General features: G+C 71.3%; 2 protein-coding genes across 5 annotated transcripts; both read left to right on the top strand.

Moving 5' to 3' along the window:
- Positions 1-1727: 1727 nt before the first annotated feature.
- LOC142040610 (uncharacterized) lies at positions 1728-5930 on the top strand. Its single transcript, XM_075048697.1, has 14 exons — positions 1728-2051; positions 2135-2295; positions 2400-2559; positions 2723-2893; positions 2967-3058; positions 3150-3307; positions 3388-3491; positions 3586-3810; positions 3967-4052; positions 4222-4358; positions 4547-4636; positions 4848-5056; positions 5190-5396; positions 5516-5930. The coding sequence occupies exons 1-14, from the start codon at positions 1809-1811 to the stop codon at positions 5801-5803; spliced, it is 2331 nt and encodes a 776-aa protein (XP_074904798.1). The 5' UTR covers positions 1728-1808; the 3' UTR covers positions 5804-5930.
- Positions 5931-9659: 3729 nt separating this feature from the next.
- MAP7D1 (MAP7 domain containing 1) lies at positions 9660-25617 on the top strand. 4 transcript variants are annotated; one of them, XM_075047230.1, is made up of 18 exons: positions 9660-9813; positions 16691-17368; positions 17518-17586; positions 18230-18393; positions 18710-18824; positions 20505-20615; positions 22144-22266; positions 22404-22546; positions 22668-22801; positions 22891-23150; positions 23273-23399; positions 23470-23629; positions 23920-24024; positions 24152-24205; positions 24312-24369; positions 24507-24624; positions 24698-24903; positions 24990-25617. In XM_075047230.1, the coding sequence occupies exons 1-18, from the start codon at positions 9759-9761 to the stop codon at positions 24998-25000; spliced, it is 2691 nt and encodes an 896-aa protein (XP_074903331.1). In that variant the 5' UTR covers positions 9660-9758; the 3' UTR covers positions 25001-25617. The 4 variants fall into 4 exon arrangements, with proteins under 4 accessions (XP_074903331.1, XP_074903330.1, XP_074903333.1 ...); XM_075047229.1 differs by having other exon boundaries at positions 9661-9813; positions 23225-23399; XM_075047231.1 differs by lacking the exon at positions 9660-9813 and adding an exon at positions 11939-12087 and having other exon boundaries at positions 23225-23399.
- The last annotated feature ends 390 nt before the right edge of the window (positions 25618-26007 follow it).

The following is a 26007-nucleotide window of genomic DNA, read 5'->3' as shown; positions in this document are numbered from 1 at the left end:
CGGTGTGGCCGCCCGAGCACCAGCCTCTGCTCCCCGATGGACGCTGCCTGGCCATTATTTATTTATTCAGTTACGTCTCTATTCTAGACATGTTGCTGAGCGAGTGCTGGCTGCTGACCCCTGCTCAAGGGTGGCTCCAGCTGGGGTGGTGCGATGGAGGCTGCGTGGTGGGTGGGAGGGTGTGCTGTGGGCGCAGAGGGAGCCGTTAGTGGGACCCCCCCCGCCGGCCGCTCAGGAATCCAGCAGCTGGGGGATTGCTCGCTATCACTGCTGAGCAGCAGTGCTGGGAGCGTGGGGGCTGGCCGGGCTCTCGACGGCTGCGGCCGACTCGCTGGCATTGCCTTACATGGCTACATCCCCGGGACGGCGCAGCCTGCGCTCACTCGGCTGCTGGCAGGCTGTGAGCCCCGAGGACTGATACCAGCTCTTGGCGTGGGCAGTCGGGGCTGGGGAACTGCCAGCGTCGCCACCATCCCTGGCAGGAGCGGGACATGGTGCCAGCGAGATGCTGAGGTGTCTGTGGTCCCCCATCTCCCAGGCCTAAAGCACAGGGGAGCAGCCTGCCAGCACCGGCTCCCCTCCTGCCCCCAGCACTGGCAGGCAAATGGCCATTTCGTGCTCTCCCCTCGCCCCCTGTGCATCTCCCAGCTGAAGAGCTAAATCCAGGGGAACGTGAAGGTGGGGGCAGCGGAGACCCCCGCGGCATGCAGTACACAATGCCACAGTCACGATGCTGGACTGGGCACGAGCCCCCTGAGCCAGGCGGCCACCAAACTCGCCCATGTGGAGATACAGGTCTCCATGGGCCTGGGCTGCCCGGTGCCAAGCCAAATCCCGGCCATCACCATGCTGTTTGTCTCGTGGGAGCGGCCATGTGGGAAAGCCACAGAGCAAACATCGCCGTGTGCCCGGGGGCTGCCCGAGACACCACATGCTGCTCGGGGTCACGCAGCGCTGGCTCTCGCTGGCTGGGGCGTCACCTGGCCGGGCAGCGGGACACGTGCTGGGTCTGGCCACAGCCCTGCCGGCGTGCTCGCGCCGGAGCCACCGCCCAGCCCTGCACCGTGTCCCCAGGCTGCAAGTGTGGGACTTGGGCGGCACGGCCGGGAGGACCTGCAGCCTCGGGCACTGAGAGCATGACCACGGCCACCGCGGCTGCTCCCATCTGCAGGTGCCCACCGGAGGTACTGTGTCCCCGGTCACCGCACCAGGGTTCCTGGCAGTGTCCCACCAGGCACCGGAGGGCACAGAGGGGACCTGTGCTGGTGTCCCTCACACTCCGTGGGTCTTGTTAAAGCACAGCGTGCTAATGAAGGTCTTTCCCCTGATTGCCCCGGGTGCGGGACAGGAGCAGCGGTGGGCCACCTTCTGCCCCCCAGCCCCGAGCAGGAGGCCGTGCCCTGCCAGCTCCGCTCCCCGCAGCACTAGAGCCACGGGCAGCCCCGCTGCAGCCGGGGTGACCCCGGGAGCCGGTTTGGCTGCACCGGGCGGCTCTGCCGGTTCCCACTCACAGACGTGCCCCCACCGGGAGGTGCTCGGTGGGGGGGGGTGAAAGCAAAACGCCACGACCTGCCACCGCGGCGGAGCCAGGGGACGGGAGCCAGGACGTTGCACGGTGCTCCGGTGCCGCCGGCCGGTCTCGCCGCCCCGGGGACCCCCCCCCAAAGCCGCCGAATCCCGTCCCGCCCCGTCCGGCGGGCTCAGGGCCGGACCGCAGCGCGCCCCGCCCCGCCGCGCCCATCGCCCGTGGCCTCGGAACGCCGGGACGGGAAGAGAGGCCGGGCTGATCCCGGGAACCGAGCCGTGCCATGCCGCGCCGAGCAACCTTCCCGCCCGCTCGGCGGAGAGCGGCGACCCCGGGAACGGCCGTGCCGGTTCTGGCGGGGCTCCGGGCCGCCGCCGTGGTGCTGGGCGCGGTGCTGGGCGCCGGACCGGGGCGGGCTCAGCCCACCCCCTTCCCCCGCTTCCCCTTCCAGGACCCGGCGCTGCCCTGGCACCGCCGCCTCGACGACCTGCTGGGCCGGCTGAGCCCCGCCGAGCTGGTGCTGCAGGTGAGGGGGCGGCGGGGGCGGCCCCGGGACCCCCCCCCCGGCCCCGTTCCTCCCCTGGCCGCTCAGCGCCGCTGGCCCCGCAGGTGGCGAGGGGGGGAGCGATGGGGAACGGCCCCGCGCCCCCCGTTCCCCGGTTGGGCATCGGGCCCTACAACTGGAACACGGAGTGTCTTCGGGGCGACGCGGAGGCTCCCGGCTGGGCCACGGCTTTCCCCCAAGCGCTGGGGCTCGCCGCCGCCTTCAGGTACCGGCCCCGGGGACGGGGCATCCCGGGGGTGCGGGATGTGGTCCCGCGGGATGGACCCGCGCCCCCCGCCTCGACACCTCTGCGCTCCCCCCCCTCCGTAGCCCAGAGCTCGTCTATCGGGTGGCCAACGCCACCGCCACCGAGGTGAGAGCCAAGCACAACGACTTCGCCGCCACCGGCCGCTACGGTGACCACACGGGGCTCAGCTGCTTCAGCCCCGTCCTGAACATCATGAGGCACCCGCTGTGGGGCAGGAACCAGGTGCCAGCATGGGGGGGGGGAATGGTGGTGACCCCGGGCGGGGGTCAGGCCACGCAGGACCGTGGCCGACCGGCTGGAGGGTGGCAGCGGCTCCTTGGGGTGCTGGCTGTGGGGGGGTGTGGGTCTGGGGGTCCCGGCGGTGACCCGCCTGCGCCTTGGCCAGGAGACCTACGGGGAGGACCCGTTCCTGAGCGGGGAGCTGGCCCGCAGCTTCGTGCAGGGGCTGCAGGGCCAGCACCCCCGCTACGTCAAGGCCAGCGCCGGCTGCAAGCACTTCAGCGTGCACGGGGGCCCCGAGAACATTCCCGTCTCCAGGCTCAGCTTCGACGCCAAGGTGAGTGCGACGGGGCTGCGGGACGGCGGGCGGCCCCCCGGGCGCTGACCCCTCTCTGCCGCGGCGCTTGCAGGTGCTGGAGCGGGACTGGCGTACCACCTTCCTGCCCCAGTTCCAGGCGTGCGTGCGCGCCGGCTCCTACAGCTTCATGTGCAGCTACAACAGGTACCGAGCGTGGCGGGGGCCGTGCGGGCTGGGCTGCCCGCGGGGTGGCCGGTGCCCGGCCGGCTGGGCTGCCTCATCCCCTTTCCGACAGGATCAATGGCGTTCCCGCCTGTGCCAACAAGAAGCTGCTGACGGACATCCTGCGCGGCGAGTGGGGGTTCGAGGGCTACGTGGTGAGCGACGAGGGGGCCCTGGAGCTCATCATGCTGGGGCACCACTACACGCGCACCTTCCTGGAGACGGCGGTCGGTGAGCTCGCGGGACAGGCGCGGGGTCCCCGGGCATCACGCAGCCGTGACGGGCGGTTTCCCTTCTCTCCGGCACGGCAGCCTCGATGAACGCCGGCTGTAACCTGGAGCTCTCCTACGGCATGAGGAACAACGTCTTCATGCACATCCCCCAGGCTCTGGCCATGGGCAACATCACGCTGCAGGTGAGCCGGGGGACACAGGGCCGAGGGCATGGGCACAGAGCCGGGGCTGCCCCTGCCAAGCACAACCGAGGTTTTGGTGTCGGGGTCTTCGCAGATGCTGCGTGACCGGGTCCGGCCCCTCTTCTACACACGGATGCGGCTGGGGGAGTTCGACCCCCCGGCCATGAACCCTTACAGCTCCCTGGACTTGAGCGCCGTGCAGAGCCCTGAGCACCGCAACCTCTCGTTGGAAGCTGCTGTCAAGAGCTTCGTGCTGCTGAAGAACGCGCGGGGGACGCTGCCCCTCCGGGCTCGGGACCTGTCCGGCAAGCACCTCGCAGTGAGCCCCACACACGGAGGCGGGCAGGGGGGACATGGTGACCCAGGGGCTGCTGGCTCTGTACCCCGGGCACGCAGGCGTCCCCTCCTTTCAAGAGCCGCAGGCTGCGTAGCACAGGGCTGCCGGTGCCCACCCTCACCCCTCTGCCCTCCGCAGGTGGTGGGTCCCTTTGCCGACAACCCGCGGGTGCTGTTCGGGGACTACGCGCCGGTGCCGGAGCCGCAGTACATCTACACTCCCCGGTGAGACAGCGTGGTGCTGCCGTCCATCCCCTGGTCCTGGGCGCTGCCTGGGGCTGCTGCTGGAGCCGCTCGGCCGTTCACTGGGGTCTGGGGCAAGGGGGGGTGTCCCCAAGGTGCCCCAACCCTGGGGCACAGCAGCCCCCGTGCCTTCTGCTCTTTCCTGGTGCAGGAGGGGGCTGGAGACGCTGCCGGCCAATGTCAGCTTCGCGGCAGGCTGCCATGAGCCGCCGTGCCAGCAGTACTCGCGGGCAGAGGTGGTGGGTGCAGCAGGGGCAGCCGACGTGGTGGTGGTCTGCCTGGGGACAGGTAGGTGGGAGCAGGGAAGGCGCTGGGTGGGCACGGCCTGGGAGGGGGAGCACCCCAGATCCGGGGCGGCTCTGGGAGAGGAACAGGTCCTCATCGGCCCCCCGAGGCGGTCGGTGCCCCTCTGCCCCATCTGTCCGCGGTGCCCCGGGCAGGGTGTAAGGGGCTGTCCCTTGGCTGTCCCCACGCAGGGACGGATGTGGAGACGGAGGCGAAGGACCGGAGGGACCTGTCCCTGCCGGGCCACCAGCTGGAGCTGCTGCAGGATGCCGTGGAGGCGGGTAGGGGCTCTGCTCCTGGCCAGGGCAGCGTGCCGGCACCTGGGGGCTGGTTGGTGTCCTGGGGGTCGGGGCCAGCCCAGAGGGGGTGGTGATGGGCTGGGGCGCAAGGAGGGGAACCGCAACCCCCCGAGGCGCTCCCCATCCATGGGGCACCCCGGAGCTGTCTGAGCAGCGCTGGTGCGGGGTCTTGATGACCGCTGTCTCCCTTCAGCCGCCGGGCGCCCCGTCATCCTGCTGCTGTTCAACGCGGGGCCCCTGGACGTGAGCTGGGCGCAGGCGCACGAGGGCGTGGGGGCCATCCTGGCATGCTTCTTCCCCGCCCAGGCCACCGGCCTCGCCATCGCCAGGGTCCTGCTGGGCGAGGTGGGGGCCAACCCAGCCGGCAGGCTGCCGGCCACGTGGCCCGCTGGCATGCACCAGGTACGGCCAGGGCAGCCGACGGAACCCGTAGCTCTTCCCTGCCTCGGTGGCCAGGGAGCCGTGGGATGTGGGGCTGTTCCTTGACCATGCCTGCCCAGCCCTGCCCCGACTCCACCGGCGCAACGTCCCTCAGGTGCCACCGATGGAGAACTACACCATGGAGGGGCGAACGTACCGGTACTATGGGCAGGAGGCCCCGCTCTATCCCTTTGGCTACGGGCTGTCCTACACCACCTTCCAGTACCGGGACCTGGTGCTGAGCCCCCCAGCGCTGCCCGTCTGTGCCAACCTCTCCGTGTCCGTGGTGCTGGAGAACACGGGGCAGAGGGATGGCGAGGAGGTGAGCATCGCCGTTCCGCACTGATGCGGCCATAGGGGGTATGGCTGCAGCCGGGGTCCCCCCTGCCAGGGGGGCAGCTGGGGGGTCCCGTCAGCGCTGAGTCCCGTCCCTCCGGGCAGGTGGTACAGCTGTACTTGCGGTGGGAGCAGTCGTCCGTGCCGGTGCCCCGCTGGCAGCTGGTGGCTTTCCGCCGCGTGGCCGTGCCGGCCGGCCGGGAGACCAAGCTGTCCTTCCAGGTGGCGGCCGAGCAGCGTGCCGTCTGGGCACAGGACTGGCGCCTCGAGCCCGGCACCTTCACCCTCTTTGCCGGCGGGCAGCAGCCAGGCCAGCAGACGCGGGCACCCTCGGAGGTGCTGAGCGCACGGTTCACCGTCACCGGCGCAGCCCGGCCCCTGCGTGGGTGCTAGAGGTGGAGGCGGCTACGGTGCCGGGCAGCCCGGGGCGCTGGCAGAGGGAAGGGGCACGTGGCGTCCCGTGTGCCGTGGGGAGTGCGGTTGTCTGCCTCGCAATAAAGTGCCGGCTGCTGCTCCACGGCGGCTGCGTGGGGGTCTCCCCTCCCGTCCCCCCGGCACAGGGCTGGGTGCATCCCTGCGGCAGGACGGCAGTGCCCGGGGCTTTCGCCCTCCTCCCCATTCCCGTCCCACCCGGGGGGTGCCGCTGCAGCCCCCCACCCTGCCCGTGCCCCCACGCCGGCCGAGGGGCAGCAGCCGCCCAGACCAGCCTGCGCCTCCCGCTCTATTTATAGCTGCCGGGGCCGCTCCAGCACATTCCCTGTGCTGAGGGGGGTGGGGGACCGGCAGCGCTGCCTTCAAGCCCCAGGCTGGGGGGGCTCAGGAGGGCAGGGGGTGGCCGCTGTCCTGCCCAGGCAGGATCCGTCCCCAGGAGGGTGGCAGCCGTGCAGCCAGCCAGCAGGGTCAGCACGGCGAGGAGTGGGCAGGATGCCGGCAGCGTGGGCAGCGGCAGAGATGCAGCAGTGGGAACGGCCGAGCCCTGCGCCGGCCAGAGGGCCAGATCCAGCCCTGCAGCAGCTCGGGTGCTGCAGGGCAGGGATGGGATGGGGGTCCAGCAGCGATGCTAGTGGGGAGCGCGGACAGCCAGAGCCAGGCAGGAGCTCCTCGGGACGGCGTTGGAGGGCTCGCATCTCCTTCAGCGCTGGGGCCGGAGGCCAAGGTGGGGCTGGCGGGGAGTGCGTGGGGCTGCCCAGGCCTGACACCATGACATCAGGGCGCTAATTACAGATGCGGCCTGGGATAATTACAGAGCGGGTGAGGGCTGCGGCAGGGCAGGGCAGGGCTCAGCCCATCGCTGGCCCATTTGTCACCTGCACCCACAGGGGACTGTCCTGCAGCAGCAGGGCTTCGCAGCCAGCCGTGATGCTGGCCCCGTGGCAAAGATGCTCAGGGGCTGGTGGCTGCCCCGGCACACTGCCGGCGACAGGCTGGTACCGCAGCCGTGTGCTCCGGGGCAGGATGCAGGGACAGACCCTCGTCCCTGGGTTCCTGCTGGGTCACTGCCCCAGAGCTAGCGGGGGTCAGCTGGAGCATTTTGGGGGCAGGGGTTCAGATCAGCCCTCGTGGCCATGGTACCGCTGCCCTGTGTGGGCCCTGAAACCGCCCCACGCGGAGCACCAGGGTGGGAGCAGCCTGGGGTGGGGGCAAAGTCCTGGGGCCAGAGGAGGGAGGTGTGGGACAGAGGGGTGGGAGCGGGTGGGATGGGGTGTCCTGCGCGGTACTTTGCCCGGGGATGCCGGCAGGGTTTGTTTGCCGTCCTCATCCCTGTTTGTACCCAGCCTCCCACAGTGTCAGCTCGCGCTGGCGGGGCAGTGACTGAGCCGCAGCTGTAATTATCCTTTGATTTGGGGGTGCTCGGCACCCCGTTGGCTCCCCACAGGCAGCGTCAGGGTGAGGCACTGGGCATGCTGTGGGGGCTAGAGCCATGGCCGGGCCCCAGCCCACTGGGTGCAGCCCCCTCCCCAGGCCAGCCCGAGGGAGCCGTGGCAGCATTGCACCCCACGTCGAGGCGCTGAGGAGCACGGGGAGCTCTGGGGCATGCAGCTGCTGGGGCCGGGCAGCATGCTCATCATGAGCTCATCGGATTTTCCGTCAGCGCGGGGAGGGTGGCTGTTCCCAGCACCACGGGAATGGGGGGGGCTGCACCCAGGAACCCCGACGCAGCGGGGCTCTGCCTGCAGCGGAGCGATCGATCGATGCTCTGCTTGTTGTATAAGCCCATCGACTCGGGCTGGCACAGCAGCCAGGAGCCCTCTGCATCGCTGCCCGCACCGGGAGCACCAGCGCAGCACAGCCGCAGGCCCTATACGCCCGCCGTTGCCCCTTCCTCACTGTGCCCCCTGCTCCAGGCTGGCCCCGTGGTGGGGAGAAGGAGCATGGGCATGGCTGGACTGCGTGCCAGGCTGTCCTGGAGCCCCGGGATGCTCGTCTGTTCTGGGCGATGCTGTGCTGGGCTCCCTGCCCGCCCTGCTGGGACCCACAGGGCCGTGACCCTGCCAGGCAAAGGGGCTTTGGAAGTCACCCGACAGCACCCTCGGAGCAGGTCATGGGGTGGCCCCGGCCCTGCTCTTCCAGATCCCTTGCGTGCCATGGAAATAAGGGGCCGTGGGACTGCTGCAGCCTCCTCGGAGGCTCGGCCATGCAGGCGTGCAAGTGGGGCTGTTGCCCTTCCCTGTCTCGGGGTGTCCCCTGTGTTTGTGGGTTCACTGGGACACGCTCCTGTGCCACGTGCACTCCTGTCCCCCGCCATCCCCCCGGGGCTGCGCAGCTCCTGGAGCCGTGGCTCGGCCCCGCAGCATTCCCCGGCGGGGAGTCAGCCGGTGGGTGAGGCTGCCAGGAGTTTTGGCGAAGCCTCTGCTCTGGCTGAGCCGGGTGAGCAGCCGGCGGGGTGGCAGGGCCGGGGACTGGGGGAAGGTGGTGGCTTGACCACAGTTCGGGGCTCTGGGGCGTTTGGGGCAGTTTGGGGCATACGGCCTCCTCCGCAGTGGCAGAGAGTGGGGCTGCCCCGTCTGCCGAAGAGCCCTCCTGCCCGCTTCCCGTCCCCTGAGTCAGAGGAACACGCTTCCGGAGGAGAGGGCTGGGATTTCGGGAAACCTGTTTGCCTGGTAGGTGAAGGAGGATGGGGTGGCAGGGGATCTCCTGGCCCTGCGGTGATATCATCCCTAAAACAGGCATCTCTGACGGGTGCTGCCTGCAGAAAACCGAATCTGTTCGTCATCCCCGTGAACCCGGGAGACGGGTGCTTTGCGGGGTGCCCCGAGCTGGGCCAGCCATGCAGCGAACGGGGAGGTGTCCCTGGCTCCTGCTGCCCCTGCAATGCCCTGAGCGGTGTTTCCCCCCCAGCTGCTGCTGCCTGCATTTCCCCTGCCCTCGGACGTGCTGCCGCAGCGGGCAGGCACCCGCGCCCGGGGTGTGTGTGCTCCGGCCGCCCCGTGGGATGCTGCGTGGGGCAGGGATGGGGGCCACGCTCCTGGCCCACCCCTGCTTCTTGCAAAGCCAGGAGGAGTTTCACCACCGAGCAGGGCTGAGCCGAGGCCTCTGCTCCTGCCTGGGAAGCGGGGGAGGCCTCTCCTTATCTGCTTGTTATCAAGGCAGGGTGGGATATGTGGGGGCGAAGCCCTCGCCCCCGGGAGTGGGGGGGCTGCTGCTGGCGGTGACTAAGGCTCACGTGCGACGGGTGGGTGGCGAGGGAAGCAGCTTCGAGGCCTCAGGAGCAGCCGAGGTGGGGGTCCGGGAGGGGAAATCGACGTTTCTTTGGGGTGCCTGGAAATCGGGCAACTGATCCGAGTGGCGCTGGCTGCGTGTCGCGGTGCTGGTCGTGGCTCCGGCCACAGCGAGGGCAGGGCGGGGTTGTCGGCCGCAGGGCCAGCGCTTGGCGGGTGACCGGAGCATCCTAAAATGTGGGAAGTGGGAAGGGTGGGTGCAGGCCCCAGAATCTGGGAGAGGAGGGGGCCGGAGACGGACGAGTGCCCGAGCCAAGTTGGGAGATGCTGGGCGCTGTGGCTGCAGGTAGCACGGCAGGCCTGAGGCCGGGGTGACGGGCGTGGGGTCCCAACCTCGGCTCCCGGGAGGGCGGCCGAGACCCGGCGGGGGGTGGGGGGGGGGAGCCCGGGCCCGGGCTGCGGAGAGGAGCCGCGTTTGGGGGCAGGGGCGAGGCAAGCCCGGGCGGAGAGCATCCCCTTGCTCGCCCCCCCCCCCCCCAAGCCCGGGGCCGGGCGGGATGCGCGGCCGGGGCCGGGGCGGGGAGCGCCGTGCGTCCTCCCCCGCCGGGCCGGGGGGAGCGGGGCGGCGCGGCTCGGCACGGCGCGGCTCGGCACGGCTCGGCCAGCCCTCTGCGCCTCCCCGCCACGCCATGGAGAGGAGCCGCGCCGGGCGGGAGCCTCAGCCCCAGCCCCAGCCGGCCCAGGGTAAGGCTCCGCGGCGGGGAACCGGCTCCGGCAGCGGCGGGGGAGCCCCGGGCCCTTTCCCGCACCGCGGGGCCGCGCCGGAGCCCGGGGAACCGGAGGGGAAGGCGGGAGTCGGGCCGCGGCGGGGAGCGGGAGCCGGGCGTGGGGGATGCCGGCGGGGATGCCGCGGCGGCCGGGCCCGGGGGATGCGGCGGGGCCGCATCGGACGGCGGAGCGGGGTGGGGGCCCGGGGAGGCGGTGGAGGAGCCGTGGAGGTGGGGGGGGACGACGCGCTGCCGGGGCTGGGGGCCGGGTGGTGGGGGGGTCTTGCCGGGAGGGACAAAGCCCGGGCACGGCCCCTCCATCTTGGGGTGGGACGGAGCCGCGCAGCCCCCGGCCCCGCCGCCGGGGGGTGCGGGGGGAGCTGCCCTTGGGGAGCCCTCCCGGGGGCGGCCCCGCCGTGGCGGGGGGGGGGGGGGTGTCCGGGGCGGCGGCGCCTGCCCCTGCTCTTCCCCACCAGCCGGTGGGCGATGCCGGCCGGGCCCCGAGCCCCCCCGCCCCGTCCCCGAGTCCCGCTGCCGCATGTGGTGCCGGGTCCCGACGCCCTGGCCCGGCAGGCTGCTCTGGGGGGGGCGGCCGGGGTGGGGTGGGGGGGCTGCCTGCTTGCCAAGGCAGCCCCACTCGTGCTGTGGGGCGTGGGTGGCCCTGGGGTCCGCGCCCTGGTTGTGTCGGGGTCACCACCACCGCCTGTCTGGCAGCCTGGCTGTGGCACCCTGGCTGGGGGCGGGGGGGGGCGAGCAGGAGGTGACCGGCACTGCCCGGGGAAGAAGGCGCTGCCGGTGGGTTTTGAGGGGTGCAGGGGTTGCCCCCCCACCCCCGCCTGCCCGGAGCCGGCTGCCCTCGCCCACCCGCCACGGGGACTCGGGACACGTCCCAGCCGGTCGGGTCCCATCGCTGCCCCAGGATGAACTCTGCCTCCGGCCCTTCGGCTCGGGGGACCGGGGAGGGCGGTGGCTGGCGGGGCCGAGTCTCGGGGCGAGGGTTTGTTTTGGCTCTTCTTTGCAGGGCTCCAGCCAAAGCGCTCTTTGGCCCCGCCGGGCCGCTCGCTCTCAGCGCGGGGCTGTGACTAAGCAGGGCTCCGTGGCAGAGCTGCTTCCCACCGATGGAGGAAGAGGAGAGGCGGCTCCCCTCCCCCTCGTCCCCGGTGCCCGCCGCCACCGGGCCCGCGATTCATCGCCCGCGGCCGCCCGGGCCTTCGCAGGCTGGGAGAGATCGCTGCCGGTTCCCGGCAATGCCGCGAAATGCCGCTCGCCCCTTCCTCGGCGGCTCTCGAACGAACCGGCTGCAGATCCCCCGGCCGCGCTGCCCGAACGGCGCGTCCTGCGCCGCAGACATATTGTCTGTGTCCCGCTCGCCGCCTCCGCAGCCTTCCCGCCCGCTCCGGCGCGCAACCCGGCTCGGCCTTTCCTTCCCTCTTGAGGCCATCGCTGCCCCGGGGAGTTGGGGGCTGGCTGCTCCCGGCCGCGCCGGCCTCTTCTGCGGTCAGCCGGGCCCCCCGTACCCCCTGCGCGGTTTGGTTTCCCGGTGCGGGGAGGCGCTTGCCTCTCTACCGCGAGCAGAGGACGGTGCTGGGGGAGCGCGGGGGGCTCTGCAGCACATCCCGCTCCGGGGACCATCCCCGATCCTTCTCATTTGGGTGACCCACAGGGCTGAGCAGCCCAAGGCTGCTCCCTCCAGGTCTCGCTGCCCAGCGTGGGTCGGAGCCCCCGGACCCCCCAGATGTGCCGTGGTCCGGTCGCCAGCGGGGCCGGGGTTGCGCTCCAGGCACCGGGACCCACCGTGGTGCGGGGCAGCTGGTGGGCAGACGGGGCAGCGTGGCCCTGCGGAGCCACCCGGGTGGGATGCCGCCCCGTGGGCAGGCAGAGGGGCGAGGACCATGGCAGGGAGCAGGCAGGGGTTTGTTCTTATCTGGGTTTGCCTTGGCTTCTCCAGCCCTTCTCCCTCCGGCACGGCGGAGAGGGAGGGTGCAGGGCGAGCTGGTTGCCAGCCAGCGCCTGTGTTTGGGAGCAGGCAGCTCGGGAGCTCTCCCAGTGCGGGGACGCCAGCAGAGCTGCTGCCGCGAAACCGTCAGAGCAACGTGATGCGACGTGCGGAGCGGTGATGTGACAGTCCCGTGGTGCCATGTCCAAAATAGTTAGCGCAGCTCTCGCTTGTCGAAGGGCTCTGAGCAGGGACGGGCAGCAGCACAGGCAGCCTGCTGGGAGCGGAGCCGGATCCCGCACGGCCCCAGCCCCGGTAGGTGCCCGCATCCGCGTTGTGAGACTCAGGACCCATTTTTCGGAGGTGCTGGGCACCTGCTCCCTGGGAGGCTGGATCCCAGCAGGCGCAGAGCCCCCTGCCCTGCCTTTGAGCCAGGTTTCTGTTTTCCCAGCGTGATGCTAGCAGACAGGTTTTCGGGAGCACGGCTGGGCCGGCTGCCCTCGGCGCTGGCGGCTCCGCACGGGTCACCCCAAGGACGAGGGCACCTCCTGTCGCCGCTGCCGGCGCTGCCCAGATGGATGGCAGGCAGGTGCTGCCTGCCCCTGCCCTCGGTCTGTTGGGGGCTGTGCCGCGACCGCAGCCAAACGGAAAGTTTGCCGTGGGGGTGCCGGGGCACGGCAGCAGCTCAAGCTTTTTCCTCCGCGTGTATTTTAAACCCTGGAAACTCCCCGGCTCTGGCCCCGCTCTGGCCACGACATCCCATCTCCCAAGTTCCCCTTGCTGCTCTTCTCTTCGGCCTGGCACGTCACCGCCGGCTGGCTGCTGAGCCGCAGGAGCTCGGCGGCCTCTGCCAGGGGCTGGCGCGGTTCCCCCATGGCTGCCCCCGTGCCCCCGGTGCCTCGGAGGAGTATGGACCCCAGGAAGGGGGGCTGGTCCTCCATGCTGGGGAGGTTAGCTGGGCAGCGGGCACAGCAGCCCCCTCCCGAACCAGCCCTGCCGGGAGCGGGTGCAAAGGCAGCGTGGCCCCAGCTGGGTGGGCAATGCCCTGCCATGCCCCTTCCTCGCCAGCATCCACCGCGGGCATCCGGCTGTGCCCTCCTGGCGGCGCTGCTGCCTCTGCCCCTCCTGCCCTGCTCCTGCCTGGCCCTGGAGGCCCGTCCCCGAAGCGGAGCTCCGGGCAGCGCGTGGGCCGCCGTGGGACGGTGCCTGACCTGCCCCGGCGCTGCCGGCTGCGTTTTGCTGGCTGTAAGCCGGCGGGGAGAGGAGCCAGCCTTAGGCTACAGCACCCGTGCTGCCTGGAGCCAGGGTGCGGGTGGCTGTGGGCAGCAGCACCGCAGGGACCCCCCCTCTCCACGGGGGACGGGGTGTCATTGCTGTCGGCGGCTGCCGGGGGGGCACCGGCCGCCCCCGTGGTGCGGTGCTGCTGGTGCTTGATCTGCGCATCACCTGCGTCTCCCTGCCCATGCGTGCGAGCCGGGGCCGAGGGTGTGCGTCAGCGCTGCGCCCGCGGCCGGGACGTGCCGGGGCTGTGCCGGGGCTGTGCCGGGGATGCTTGCTCGCTGTCCCTGTCATCCAGGTGCGAGGGGAATCCCGGGAGCTGGGTGGGACAGGACAGGGCTCGGCTCCGAAGCATGTCTGAGACGTGACGAGGCAGAGTGGGACTGGGAGCAGCGCCGGGGCTCTGAGCACCCCCAGGGCTTTGAACCCTCCCGTGCACCCCATGGCACCCCAGTGGCCTCGGGCAGCCGCCCTGCCTGCCGGACCCAGCACCCGCAGAGCAATCGTGGCCTCGGGGCCACGGCTGCCTCCCTGCTCAGCGCAGGGACCTGTTGGCAATGAGGAGAAGCCCCGAGACCCATCCTTCTCCCTCCTCTGGCATGGCCATGGGGCTGCCACGGAGGCGGGGGGAGGCAGCTGGAAAACAGCCCCACCAGGAAGGGCCCAAGGGCGCATTGGGCACATGCATGTCCCCACGGGCTGCGGGGAGCCGGCGGCGGCTCTCGGGGCTGGGGTTCCCCTCAGGACCCTGTCCCTGGGCATCGCAGGGACTTCTGCAATGGCCAGGGTGGCCGGGGTCCGCCGGCCCCCCCTGTGACCCCAGCCCCTTTGGGTGGCTTTGGAGCTGCCACCAACGGGCCCCTACCGTGCCCGCCAGCCCTGCCCTCCTCTCCTCCCTGCGTAGCGGTGGGTTCCGTCCGATGCCCCCAGCCCCGGGCAGGTACTGCACGCGGAGCAACCCGTGGCGGGCTCCGGCCGTGCCGCAGAGCGGGAACGTGAGGCGATGGCGGCCGGGGGGAGCTGAGGTTAAAGCGGCGCGGGTGCCCCCCCCTGCCCTCGTGGGAAGCGCCCTGCGGGGATGCGCAGCGGACGGTTAACGAGGGCTGCTTGCCTTCCGACCGGAGCACCCCGCAGGGCCTCGATGTGCTCTCGCTTCACGGCACCGGGGAATTAGCCTCTGCCTGGCTGAGCATCCCCAGCCATGTGCTGGCCACGGAGCAATGTCGCACCGGGCAGTACCGGGCTGGAGGTGCCAGCGGTGCTTGCCGGTGCGGGTGCCCGTGCCACATGGACCCACGGGAGGAGGTGGGATGAGCTGGGTGACGTGACATTGAGGGGCAGCACCTCGCCCTGTGGCCGTGGCCCGTGGCCGGGCACAGCGCCGTCCCGGTGCCAGCGGCACCAGGCTGGGGGCTGCGGGGGAGCCGTGCCTGCGTGTCTGGGGTCCGGGGAGCTAATCCCCTGCGGAATGCCCTGGCCGGGGGAGAGGGGACGCCCGCGCCGCCTGGGCGCAGGCAGCGTTGGGTTTCAGGGCAGCTGCCGCGCTGGAGCAGCGACAGGGACAGATGGTGGCAGGGCTGGTCCCGGCCGCACGCTGGGGTTTTGGCCGTGCCTGGCAGCCCTGCCCTGGCCACGGGTGCTGCTGTCCCTCTGGCCAGCGGGGTTGGACGAATCCTGCCCAGGGCTGCGCCCGGGGCTCCGTGCCCGGCGCCACGGGGTGGCAGGAGGCACCCGCCATCCCCCCGCACCGCTCCCCACACGTCCGAGGCTGCAGGAGATATTCCCATCTGCTCGGAGGTGTCAGCCTGCCCTTGAAACTTTTGCTCGGCTGGCAGCCCTGCGGGCAGCACCCAGCAGCGTCACCGCAGCTCTCCCAGAGGGTCGCTGGGATACACGCGGTGCCATCGCGGGTATCGTCCTCAGAGCTGGAACCTGCGGGGCCGCCGAGCCCCCCTGCCCGCGGGTGCCGATCTAGGGAATCGGGGCGGGGGACCCTCCCGCCTGCAGCCCCAGCACCTTTCCGGCCGTGCATCAGGATCATGGCCACCTCGCAGGGTGCAGCGATGGGGATGTGGGATTTGCAGGATCGAAGCCAGGGGATGGGCTGGCTTCCTGCGGCAGAAAATACCCGGAAGGCTGCCGGGGTCTGCGGGGGGGCCGGGGCTGGCCGTGTCCCCTGTGGATCCCAGGGTGGGTGAACCCTGCTAGCACGAGCCCTGGCCTGCTGGCGGGCTGCAGCAGGACCCCCAACCCCTCCGTGGGCAGGCGGGTGCTGCTGTGGCTGCTGGGGGACCGTGGGACCTGGGGTGCACCCATGCCCACAGTGCAGGGGGGGCTGGCGGTGCCTTCCCCGGCAGTCTGGGGCTGCCCCTGGGCTCGGCGGGCTCCGGCGCAGGGTGGAGGAGCGGCGCCAGCCCGTGTTTGCAGAGCCCACACTTTGCCCCTCGCTGAAGATTGTGGAGAGCTCTGCAAACACGGCCGAGCCCGCTGCGTGACATCACCCCGTGGCAAGAGCCGCTCGCCGAGGCCGGTGGGTGCCGGTCGCTGGTGTCCCCACTGTGCCGTGCTGCCAGAGCTGGGGTCATGCACTGGAGCTGCAGCTGGGTGCTCGTGGCACCAGGGCAGGTCGGGCATCATTCCTGGGCAGGAGCGACGGTGCTGCCCGCTGCGTGGGGGTCGGGGCTGTGGTCCCGGGCACGTACCCCAGGGGTGCGTTTGCAAAGGGCTGGTTAACTGGGATGGGGGGGATGACCGCTGCTGGTCACCGCAGGCCGTCCTGGCACATCCACCCCGCGCAGAGGGCACGTGCTGTGGCTTCGCGGGGTGGCTGGCACCACGTCTCCGTCCCCAGTGCCGGGACGTGCAGCGGGGTCCCCCAGCTGCCAGGCTTCCCTGGGGCCGGCCGGGACGTGGGGGGCGATTCCCCGGGCTGCTCCCCTTGGGGTGCCCAGAGCAGGCACCGTGCCCCCCGTCCGCCCCACGGCGGGGTGCCACGCGAGGAGGGGGCTGTTTGCTGGTGGCGGCGGCGGCCCGCGGCCTCGCGTACATTCCTCGGCCATGAGTTCATGGCTGTGCTCAGGCCTGGCCACAGCATGGCGCGGTGCTGGGGGACATGGGGCCGGAGCGGTGACGTCAGGCCGCGGGGCCCGCGCCCATCCTGCCTCCGGCCATGCCGCGAGCACCGGCGGAAGCGGCCCCGCATCCTCCGGGAAGAGCGGCGGGGAAGCGTGTGGGTCCCCCGTGCCCGCGTGGGGTCTCTGTCCACGCGTCCCCCCGCAGCGGGGCCGGGGCGGCAGCTGTCGGGGGAAGAAGGGCGGCTTTGTGGCGGCGGTGCCTGGCGGAGCACCGGCCGGTTCCCTCTGTGCATTGTGCACCCGGCGCCTGGCACCCGGCGTGGGGTGGCGAAGGCGCTCCCCGAGATGGGAGCAGCGGCAGGGCTCGGGTGGGGGTCCCGCTGCCTTCTGCCGGGGGGGACCAGGGGACTGTCCCCAGCCCCTGCGGCCAGGGACAGCCATGCTCCCGAGGGCTGTGTTTGGGGGGGACGGGGCTGCACCCCCCGAGGGCTGCGTTTGGGGGGGACGGGGCTGCCCCCGGGCTCCTGCACTGAGCGACCGTCTGTTCTGCTCTGCCTGTGTTGCAGGGAAGCCACCGTCCCCGATGGGAGACAGGGTGTTCCCCCCCACCTCACCGCCCCCCTCACCTGGGGACGCCCTGCAAGGAGAGCGCACCCCCCCGCAGCGTGACCGACCCATCTCTCCAGCCATCGTCCCCTCCGGACAGCCCGTCTCACCCGTCCCTCCAGCCATCACCCCCTCCGAAAAGACCGTCTCGCCCGTCCCTGCAACCGTGACCCCCTCCAGGCAGCCCATCTGCCCCCCAGCCGTGACACCCCCCTCCGAGAGCAGCACCCCACAGCGTGACCGACCTGTCCCTCCAGCCACAACGCCGTCAGGACAGCCCGTCTCCCCCATCCCTGCAGCTGCGGCCCCCTCGGCCGAGAGCATCTCCCCCTGGTGTGACCGGTCCCCCCCCGGACCCCCCCAGCCCCCTGTGACGGAGCACCCCAAAGAAGAGGCATCGCCCCACGCCGCTGGCCAGCCAGTCCCCGTCCGTGCTGCTGCCGCCCCTTGCCCGGCAGAGACGCTGCCCCGCGGGAGCGAACCCCCGGCCCCCGCTCCTGGTGAAGGGGCCCCCTCCGATGCCAAGAGCCCCCCGGGCGGCACAGCCGGACCCTCGAAGGACGTGCCGCCCCGCAGCGACCGCCCCACGCCGTCTGCTGCCTCGCCGGCTCCTGCTGCCAGCCCCAGGCCCAAGCAAGGTGGGTGCCCGGGGTGGGGGTCCAGTGGTGCTCCGGTGATGCCGGCACCCCACGGGCGCTGCTCGAAGCCTCCGTGCCCGGCTGGTGCCGGCACAGCTCTGGGGCTGGGGGGGGCCGGGCACTGCTCTGACGGTGTCTCCCCACTGCAGATGCCCAAAAAGCCCAGGCGAGGCACAAGCAGGCGAAGGAGCGGCGCGAGGAGCGGGCCAAGTACCTGGGTAAGGGGCTGGGGGAGCAGGGTGGGACGTGGGGCCAGCGAGCCCCCCGGCACGCTCCGGGAGGGAAAGTGGAGGCGGCGGGGGAGGCAGGAGCTAAGGAGCTTTACCGGCTCACGGGCAATCCCATTAGCTGCGATGAGCTGAGCCCGGGCAGGAGCTGCTGTGCCGGCGACCCTGCCCCCCCCCTCCCCGGCACGCCGCCGCTTCTGCTGCCACGCTCCCCCGGCTGCTCCCCACGGTCCGGGGGCCTGCGTGGGTGCCCCCCGCGCTGTGCCCAGCTGTCTCCCCTGCGCGGGCAGCAGCAGGCAGCCCCGCAGCAGCTCGGGGCGGCGGGCGAGCGGGGCCCCTGCGCCGCGCATGGGGCCTCCTCGTCCCCGCGCTCTTTCCACCCTCATTCCCCCATTGTTCGCCGGCGCGGCACGGCTCGGCGGGCTCCCGGCCTCCCTTTTGTCCTCGCCCAAACCCCTCCCTCGCCGGCCGGCCGGGATGCCGCTTGCCCCGCGTGCCCAGGCTGCCCGGCGGCGTGCCCCGGCCGGAGCCAGCCCTCGGCCCCACGTCGCCGGCGCGGGCACGCGTCCCGACCGCGGGGTTTGCCGGGGCTGCGTCTCGGGTGCGACCCCGCTGCCCCGGTTCCCTCCCGCAGCCGCCAAGCGGGTGCTGTGGCTGGAGAAGGAGGAGAAGGCCAGGCTGCTGCGGGAGAAGCAGCTGGAGGAACGCCGCAAGCGCCTGGAGGAGCAGCGGCTGAAGGCGGAGAAGCGCCGCGCCGTCCTGGAGGAGCGGCAGAGGCAGAAGCTCGAGAAGAACAAGGTGGGGACGGGGGATCACGGGTGGGGGGCCGGGGCGGCACGCCGGGGACGTGCTCCCTGGGGAGACCCTGTGGCTCCGGCAGCCCTTCGGGAGCTGCCCGCCGTGCCCGTCCTCCGCGGTGCCCATCCTTCATGGCGCAGAGCCTCTGCGGTGCCTGGCTCCTCGGGCACGCGTGCGCTGGCCAGGGTGGGTGTCGCTGGCCCGTCTCCCTCCAAGCGTCCCCATCGCTGCGATAGCCTCGTGCCGGGAGGCTCCGGTCGGTGCCAGCCCCGTTCCCCCAGCTGCCGGCCTCACCCTGTCCCTCTCCCTCGGGCAGGAGCGCTACGAGGCAGCGATCCAGCGGTCGGCCAAGAAGACGTGGGCAGAGATCCGGCAGCAGCGGTGGTCCTGGGCTGGGGCCCTGCACCACGGCTCCCCTGCGCACAAGGATGGTGAGTGCCGGGCTGGGCGAGGGCACCCATGGCCCTGCGGCTCTGCCGGCGGCGGGGGCGGCTGGGCACGGCTCTGCGGTGCTCTGCGGAAGGCGGGCGAGACTCCGCAAACCCAGCTCAGCCTCATTCTGCTGTGGGGTCATGCTGCCGGGGCTGTGCCAGGCTGTGCCGGGGCCCGATGGGGTCCCTTGGCTTTTCCCAGCTCTCGTGGGGCTGGGCGTAAGCTGGAGGTTGTGCGTCACGGTCACCGTTCTGCGCGGGGGCATTCTTGGGGACAGCCCAGGTTGCTTGTGGGGATGCCGTGGCCACGCTGCCCGGGTCTCCAGCAGCCGGGAGGAGTCACGCGTGGGTTGTGGAGCTGTGCGAGGCCATCGCTGTCTCTCATTGGGGTCTGTGCTGTGGCGTGTTCCCTTGTCCCCCGGCTGAGTGGGGGCAGCACTTGGCTCCTCCAGCTCCAGCGTGGGGGTGACCATGTCTGTGTGTACTCCTGGGTGTGCACGACTGTGCCGTGCCTCGCCGTGCCGTGCCCCCGTGGCGGCTGCCGGAGGCTCAGCCGTGCCCGGTGCCCCACAACTGGAGCGCTGAGCCCAGCTGGGCCCTCTCCCTGGGGGCTCCTTGGGGACACCCCATGGGGTTTGGCACCGTGGCTGGGCATGTGGAGGTCTCCTCTGTTCCCCGACTGGCAAGGGGACAGGGCTGCACCGGTGGGCGCTGGCACTACCTGGTGTGTCTGATGGCATAGAGGGGAGCGCTGTGACCCCGGGGTCTGTCTACCCCAGTTGTGCCATGGGGCGGCCGTGGCAGCCCTGGCTGTGCCTGGCCGGGCTGTGTGTACAGGTGTTGTGTGCCAGCCTGTGTGTACCGGCACCACGTGCCTGGCACCGTGTGTACCAGCGCCGTGTGCCCGGCTGCGCCTGGCCAGGCCGTGTACAGGCGCCATATTCTGGTTATGCCTGTCCGGGCGACGCGTACGGGTGCCGTGCGTCTGGCTGTGGCTCGTGGCACACTCAGGGACAGACCCTTGTGTCCACGGTGCAGCACCTGGCCAGGTCCGGCAAGGGGACACCTTCCCCTGCCACTTCCCGCAGGGATGTGCTGCTGGAGCTGCTGCCAGCGCTCTCACTCGCCAGTCTCCTGGCTGCTGCCTCCACCGGCAGCGAGCTCCCCTGGCCGTTTTCTCCAGAGGAGCCCGGCCAGGGCAGAGGGATCCCAGCACCCTGTGGAGGTGCTGCCAGCCACCAGCACCCCCCTGGCACTGTCATAGTGACCCAGCACCGGTGTGAGCGTTGTCCCGTGTCTGTCTGGACCTGCTGCCCTCAACCTGCTCCATTGGGCTGGCTGCTCGCCCGGTGCTGCCGAGGTCCCTGGCTACCTGGCTCCTGGTTCTCAGGACTGCTTTTGGGGAGACTGGTGTGGCGGCGCCCAGGAGCCACCCTGGCTCCCTGAGGATGAGATCCCTGCATGATCCCAGCATGACCCTCTGGGGCTCGGGCACCGTGCCGTGCCGGATGCCAGCGCCGTTTGTCGTGTCCCCAGACACCAGCATCTCCTGGCCCCACTCTCTGTGCCGCATCCTCCTGCTCCCGCCCCAGTGCGCCGGCACGGCCGTGCATGCTGCATGTGGGGGGCCCGTCCCCGTCCCCGGGACCTTAATGCCCTTGTGTCTTTTCCCTCCTCCAGGTGCGAGCCGGTGCTCGGTGTCCGCTGTAAACCTCCCCAAACACGTCGACTCTATAATCAACAAGCGGCTCTCCAAATCCTCTGCCACCCTCTGGAACTCTCCCAGTAGAAGTAAGAGCCCTTTGTGTTTGCCCCAGCGCAGGGGGCACAGCCTAGCCCCTGCCCAGCGCTGGGGACCCCCGAGACCAGGGTCCCCCGTCCCCAGGCCCTGCCTTGCAGCACGGTGCCCGCGGAGAGAGGAGAAGCCGTTTGCTGTTTGCGGGAGGAGGCTGGAGCCGGCCGGCGGTTCCTTGAGGCTGCATGCAGGCTGGGAGGAGGAGGAGGAGGAGGAGGAGGAGCGGCTGGGTGGTGGCAGCCCCACGGGGCGCCAGGAAAGGGACCGGGAGCTCTGGCTCCCTGCCCCAGGGCAGCTCCGGTGGGTGCATACGCAGCCGCAGAGCGGGGCTGCCCGTCACCGGACGGTCCTAAGGGCTGGGCATGGCGCTGGTGCCCGCCGCCGCGATGCCTGTCCCCGCAGGCCCTCGGGGCTGGGTGCCATGGAGCGCTGTGGGCACGGTGCTGCATCGGGTGCTGCGAGGTCGTCCTGGCCCTGGGCGAGCTGCCCGAGGCTGCCGGCCGCGCCGGAGGGATGCGTCCAGCGCCGGAGCTGCTGTTGTGTTTCAGGGTTGCCTGGTGATGGGTGCGCGCCTTCCCGGCCGGGTATAAATAGCCAGAGCAGCTGACGCGGGCGGCTGCAGGCGGTGGTGACGCAGGCGGCTCCCGCCGGCCCCACACTGGGGGCTCAGCCTGGGGAGAGGCACCCAGGGGCTTTCGGCACTGCCCGGGTGGGAGCAGCATCTCCCTGGGACGGTGCCAGACCCGGCGCCCTGTCCCCTCTGCTCACCCATGGCTCTGCTTTCTCCCCTCCTGGCAGCGGGTGCTGCTCCCGGCCTGACCGGGGGCTCCGGTGGAACGGGGCAGAGGGGACCTGTCTCTGTGGGTGCTTTCTGTGCGCCTGTGGGGTGTTCGGTGCTGGCAATGCGCACTGGAGGGCAGCCAGGGGCAGCCCCGTGCCCAGCTGAGCCAGCAGCGTGGCCGGGGACTGCTGTTCCTTGGGTGCCATGAGCCTGGCCTGGCTCCCGCAGGCATGCTCGGTGACTTTGGCACAGCTCCCTCAGGGTGAGGACACGCTGCGGTGTCCCTGTGGCAGCTGCAGCGTGCTGGGGGCTCGATCACACCAGGACGGGGGCACAGGGAGGGTGCATGCCAGCGCCGGGCACAAGGAGAGAGCCGGAGTGGAGGGGGCTGCTGTTAGCAGGGTTGCACCCTGGTGCTGCCGGTGCCGCTCGCTGTAGGTGCACGGTGGCCGGGGCGTCTGCGGGGCACGGGGACAGCGTCGTCGTCGTGCCTCAGCGCCGTCCCATGGGTGCCCAGCCACCCACCCATGCCTGTGCCTGCACGGCCCTTCATCCTGTTCAGCCGGCCAGTGGGGACCCCTCCCCAAGGCGGCCGAGCTTCGGGCACTCCCGGGGCCATACACGTGTCCTGGCCTTGCCGCAACCGCATGGCTGCTCCCTCCCGGTGGGCGGCCACGGGGCTGGGGGCCGGGCCTGGTGCCTGGGGGCTTGGGGGTGTGCTAAGGGCCCCTCTCCTTCCCCAGACCGCAGCTTGCAGCTGAGCCCATGGGAGAGCAGCATCGTGGACCGGCTGATGACACCCACCCTGTCCTTCCTCGCGCGCAGCCGGAGCGCCGTGACGCTGGCCGGGAACGGCAAAGAGCAGGGTGAGCACCTGGGGGGGGGGCACGGGGCCACACAGGTCCTCATGGTGGACTGGGACGAGGGTGCCTGAAGCCAGCGGAGAGCTGGTGCCAGTGCTGTGCCGGCTCTGTCCTGACGGTGTGGTCACTCGTACTCCCAGTGCCCGTGTGCCCCCGCTCGGCCTCTGCCAGCCCCCTCAGCCCCTGCCACAACCACCGCCTGCAGCACCGCTGCTGGGAGAGGCGGAAGGGGACCACCAGCAGCCCTGACGTGACGCCGCGCCGCAGGACCGAGTCTTCGCCCGTGAGTGCCACCTCCCGTGGGGACCCCTCGGTGCCAGGGCAGCTGTGGGGTACAGTGTGGCTCCCGGCCGAGCCCCGCGCCCCGCACTGATGCTGCCTGTGTCTCTCCCTGGCCGGAGCAGAAGAAGAAGGAGAAGAAGGAGAAGGATCGGGAGAACGCCAAGGAGCGCAGCGCCCTGTCCCGCGAGCGCAGCCTCAAGAAGCGGCAGTCGCTGCCAGCGGCACAGCCCCGGCTCCTGCCCGCAGCGGGCAGCAGGTAGGGACCTGCCGCTGTGGGGGCTGCCTGGCCCCCCGCCCCGCAGGCTGCCCCAGCTGCACTAACACTGTCTCTTGCTCTCTTTGCAGCCCCGGCCCCAAGAACCGTCCCTCATCCCCTGCCACCCCCAAAGCCCGTCCTGCATCCCCCAGCCCGGCCCTTGGCTCTCCCCACAAGCCGCCCCTGCCCCGCAGCACCCACTCCTCTCCCAAAGTGCGGGCCAGGGCCCGGGAGGAGCGGGGGGAGCAGGAGGGCCAGGCGAAGGCACGCGAGAGGAAGGAGGAGGAGCGGAGCCCGGTCCCCCCAGCCCTCCCTGAGACCCCCAAGGTGCCCGCAGAGCCAACAGCAGGTGGGTACGGGGTAGCTGGGGGGCAGCCAGGCTGGGGGAACGGGAGCAGCACTGACGCTGCGTGCACCTTGCAGCCCCCCCGGCGCCTGCAGCCCCCAGCCCTGTGCTGGCCACCCCCCCAGGCAGACCCCCAGCTGGCACCACGGACCGGGAGGAGGCTGCCCGGCTGCTGGCAGAGAAGCGGCGCCAGGCGCGTGAGCAGCGGGAGCGTGAGGAGCGGGAGCGCCGGGAGCAGGAGGAGCGGGAGAGGTGGGTGCTGCCCCCCCCCCCGGGGCCCCAGCCCTGGTCCCCCACCTTGCTGAGGGCCCCCTCCCTGCAGGCGGCTGCAGGAGGAGCGGGCACAGCAGGCAGCGGAGGAGCAGACCCGCAGAGAGGCCCTGGCACGCCAGCAGGAGGAGGAACAGCGGCTGCAGGAGGAACGAGAGGCCCAGGAGAGAGCACGGGCCGAGCGGGAGGAGATGGAGCGGCTGCAGAGACAGGTCTGGGGTGGCGGGGTGTGGGGGCAAGGGGCTGCAGGGGAGGCGGGGTGGAGGGGACAGGGGAAGAAGAGGTGGGATGAGGGATGAAGATAGGGATGGAGGGGGAAGGCACGGATGATCTCCTGTGGTTCCTACCCCAGTGGGATGCAGGGGCGAGGACCAGCCCAGCCCCTCGATGCCCAGGGTGGCGGGAGGGGATGTGGGGCAGGGCTGTGCTGAGCCGCCCGGGCAGCCTGTCCCCACTGTCCCTGCCCTGTCTCATCCATCCCTGCCACCCTGCTGTGCCACAGAGGGAAGAGGCCGAGGCGAGGGCGCGTGAAGAGGCTGAGCGGCAGCGCCTGGAGCGGGAGAAGCACTTCCAGCGCGAGGAGCAGGAGCGGCTGGAGAGGAAGAAGGTGAGGGCTGGGGACACCCCTGGGCAAGTGGCATGGCAGGGGCTTGCCCTGCAAGGGCTCCTGCCCAGCACCCAGGGCAGGTCCTGCTGGCGAGGGCTGTGCACGAGCCCCCCTCTCTGTCCTGCAGCGCCTGGAGGAGATCATGAAAAGGACACGCAAGTCGGACGCAGCGGATGCCAAGGTGGGTGCCTGTCCTCTGTCCCGAGGCGCCTGGGGACATGGGGGACTCTGCAGAGCCCCCCTGCCTGGAGCTGCCGCTGCCCCTCACGGCTCTCCTCTCCCTGTAGAAGAAGGAGGACAAGAAGGTGGTGAACGGGAAAGCGGCCGAGCAGGAGGATGTCCCAGGTGCGTGGCCCCTTCCCACAGCCTGCTGCGCCTCTGGGGTGCCCAGGGTTTGCAAAGCCACACCACCATCCTGCTCCCTGCCAGCCACGCTCCTGCCTGGGGCCGTGGCTGAGCAGGGGCTCTGCTGCTGTCCCCAGGCCGCGAGAAGCATGCAGGGCCGATGCCGAAGGAGGAGGAACTCCCTGAGATGAAGACGCCGAGCACGGGGACTCCGGGGGGTCCAAAGGGCCTGGCGGGCGAGGACCTGCAGCCAAGGTGAGCGTGGGGGTGGATGGGGGGACCGGAGGGTGGCGGGGACATGGCTGACCCCAGCCCTCCCACCCCACAGCTCCCCGGCCAAGGAGGTGGCATCCCCAGCATCCCTGGTGAACGGCGTGCAGCCCGGCAAGCACGAGAACGGCTTCTCAGGCACTGAGGGGTCGCAGGAGCTGCTGGAGCTCTCCCACCACGGCAGCAGCCCCGGCAGCATCATCCCCTTCGGCGACAAGGAGCCCTTCCTCAAGCAGGCTGTGGTCAAGCCCCCCCAGGTGACAGGTGAGAGACGGGAGGGGGTGTGCGGGGGGGCCAGGGCGATGCCGTGGCTGCCTGGTCTCACCGCCGTGCCCTCCCTCCTCCTGCAGAGGTGCTGTGAGGGCCTGGCCCTGGCAGACGTCCCCGCGGGGGTCACCGCACACGTCCCGACTCCGGACGCCCGCGCAGAACCGTAGCTGTTGTCAGAAGAAAAACCTCGCCGCTCCCCCCCGCCCGCCATGCGTGCCCGGCCCTGCCGTGGGGGCCCTGGGTGGTGTGGGACCTCGGCGAGGCTGCCGCTGGCCCCCTGCCTGCTGCGGGGACACCTGGTTTCTCTCTTCGTTCTTGTTTTTATTTCGTTTTTTTTTTTTTTTTAAATATGCACCTTATCAGACTGACACCCCCACCCTAGCAGCCTGCCAGAGCCGCCCCAGACGTGTGGTGTAATAATGTAGTTATTTAACTTGCTGGGTACAATGTATGTGAATACTGTAAATAGAGCTCGGCCAGACATCGGGGACGCTCGCCTGGCCCGGCCCTGCGTGGGGCGGGAGGATTCGGGGCTGCCCGGGGCTCACAGGGAGAAGGGCAGCAGCCCGGCCGGGGGGAGGTCGCTCCCCATCCCCACGCATGTCTGCGTGGCCCGGGGCCCGGCCGGCGCCACGTTGCTCTCCGTGCCGTTGTGACAGTGTTATGCATCCGGACAACCTCTGCAAACAATAAAAGTGGACAACTGCCCTCGCCTTGCCTCGCCTCGCCGTGTCCCCAGGGGGGATGGGAACCACACTACCGGAGGACAGGCGGCCATCCCTCGGAGCTCCACGGGGCTGGCAGCTCTGCTGGCCCCCCTGGCAGCAGTGGGGTGGGTTTACCCCCGGTTTCAGGGATCGCCCCTGGAGCCCCCCCAGCATCGTTTGCTCTGGCAGCTCTCAGCTCCCTTCTCCCTGCTGGGGATGCGGCCAGCTCATCCTGGCCGCCCTCCCCACACACTAGCAGGCCCCTGCACCCACCCCGAGCCGGTGGCCGGTAGCTGGGCCCTCGGGAGCTGCAACCGGCCCAGGGCTGGTGGAAAGAACCCGGCAGCCACCGCCAGGCCCGGGGAGCGCGGGGCCTCCGTCTCCTCAGGGC

Source organism: Buteo buteo, chromosome 16 (assembly GCF_964188355.1).
Source record: "Buteo buteo chromosome 16, bButBut1.hap1.1, whole genome shotgun sequence".
In the NCBI taxonomy this organism is placed as follows: Eukaryota; Metazoa; Chordata; class Aves; order Accipitriformes; family Accipitridae; genus Buteo; species Buteo buteo.
Note: the sequence above shows the minus strand (reverse complement) of the source record. Positions and strands in the feature narration are given on the sequence as shown.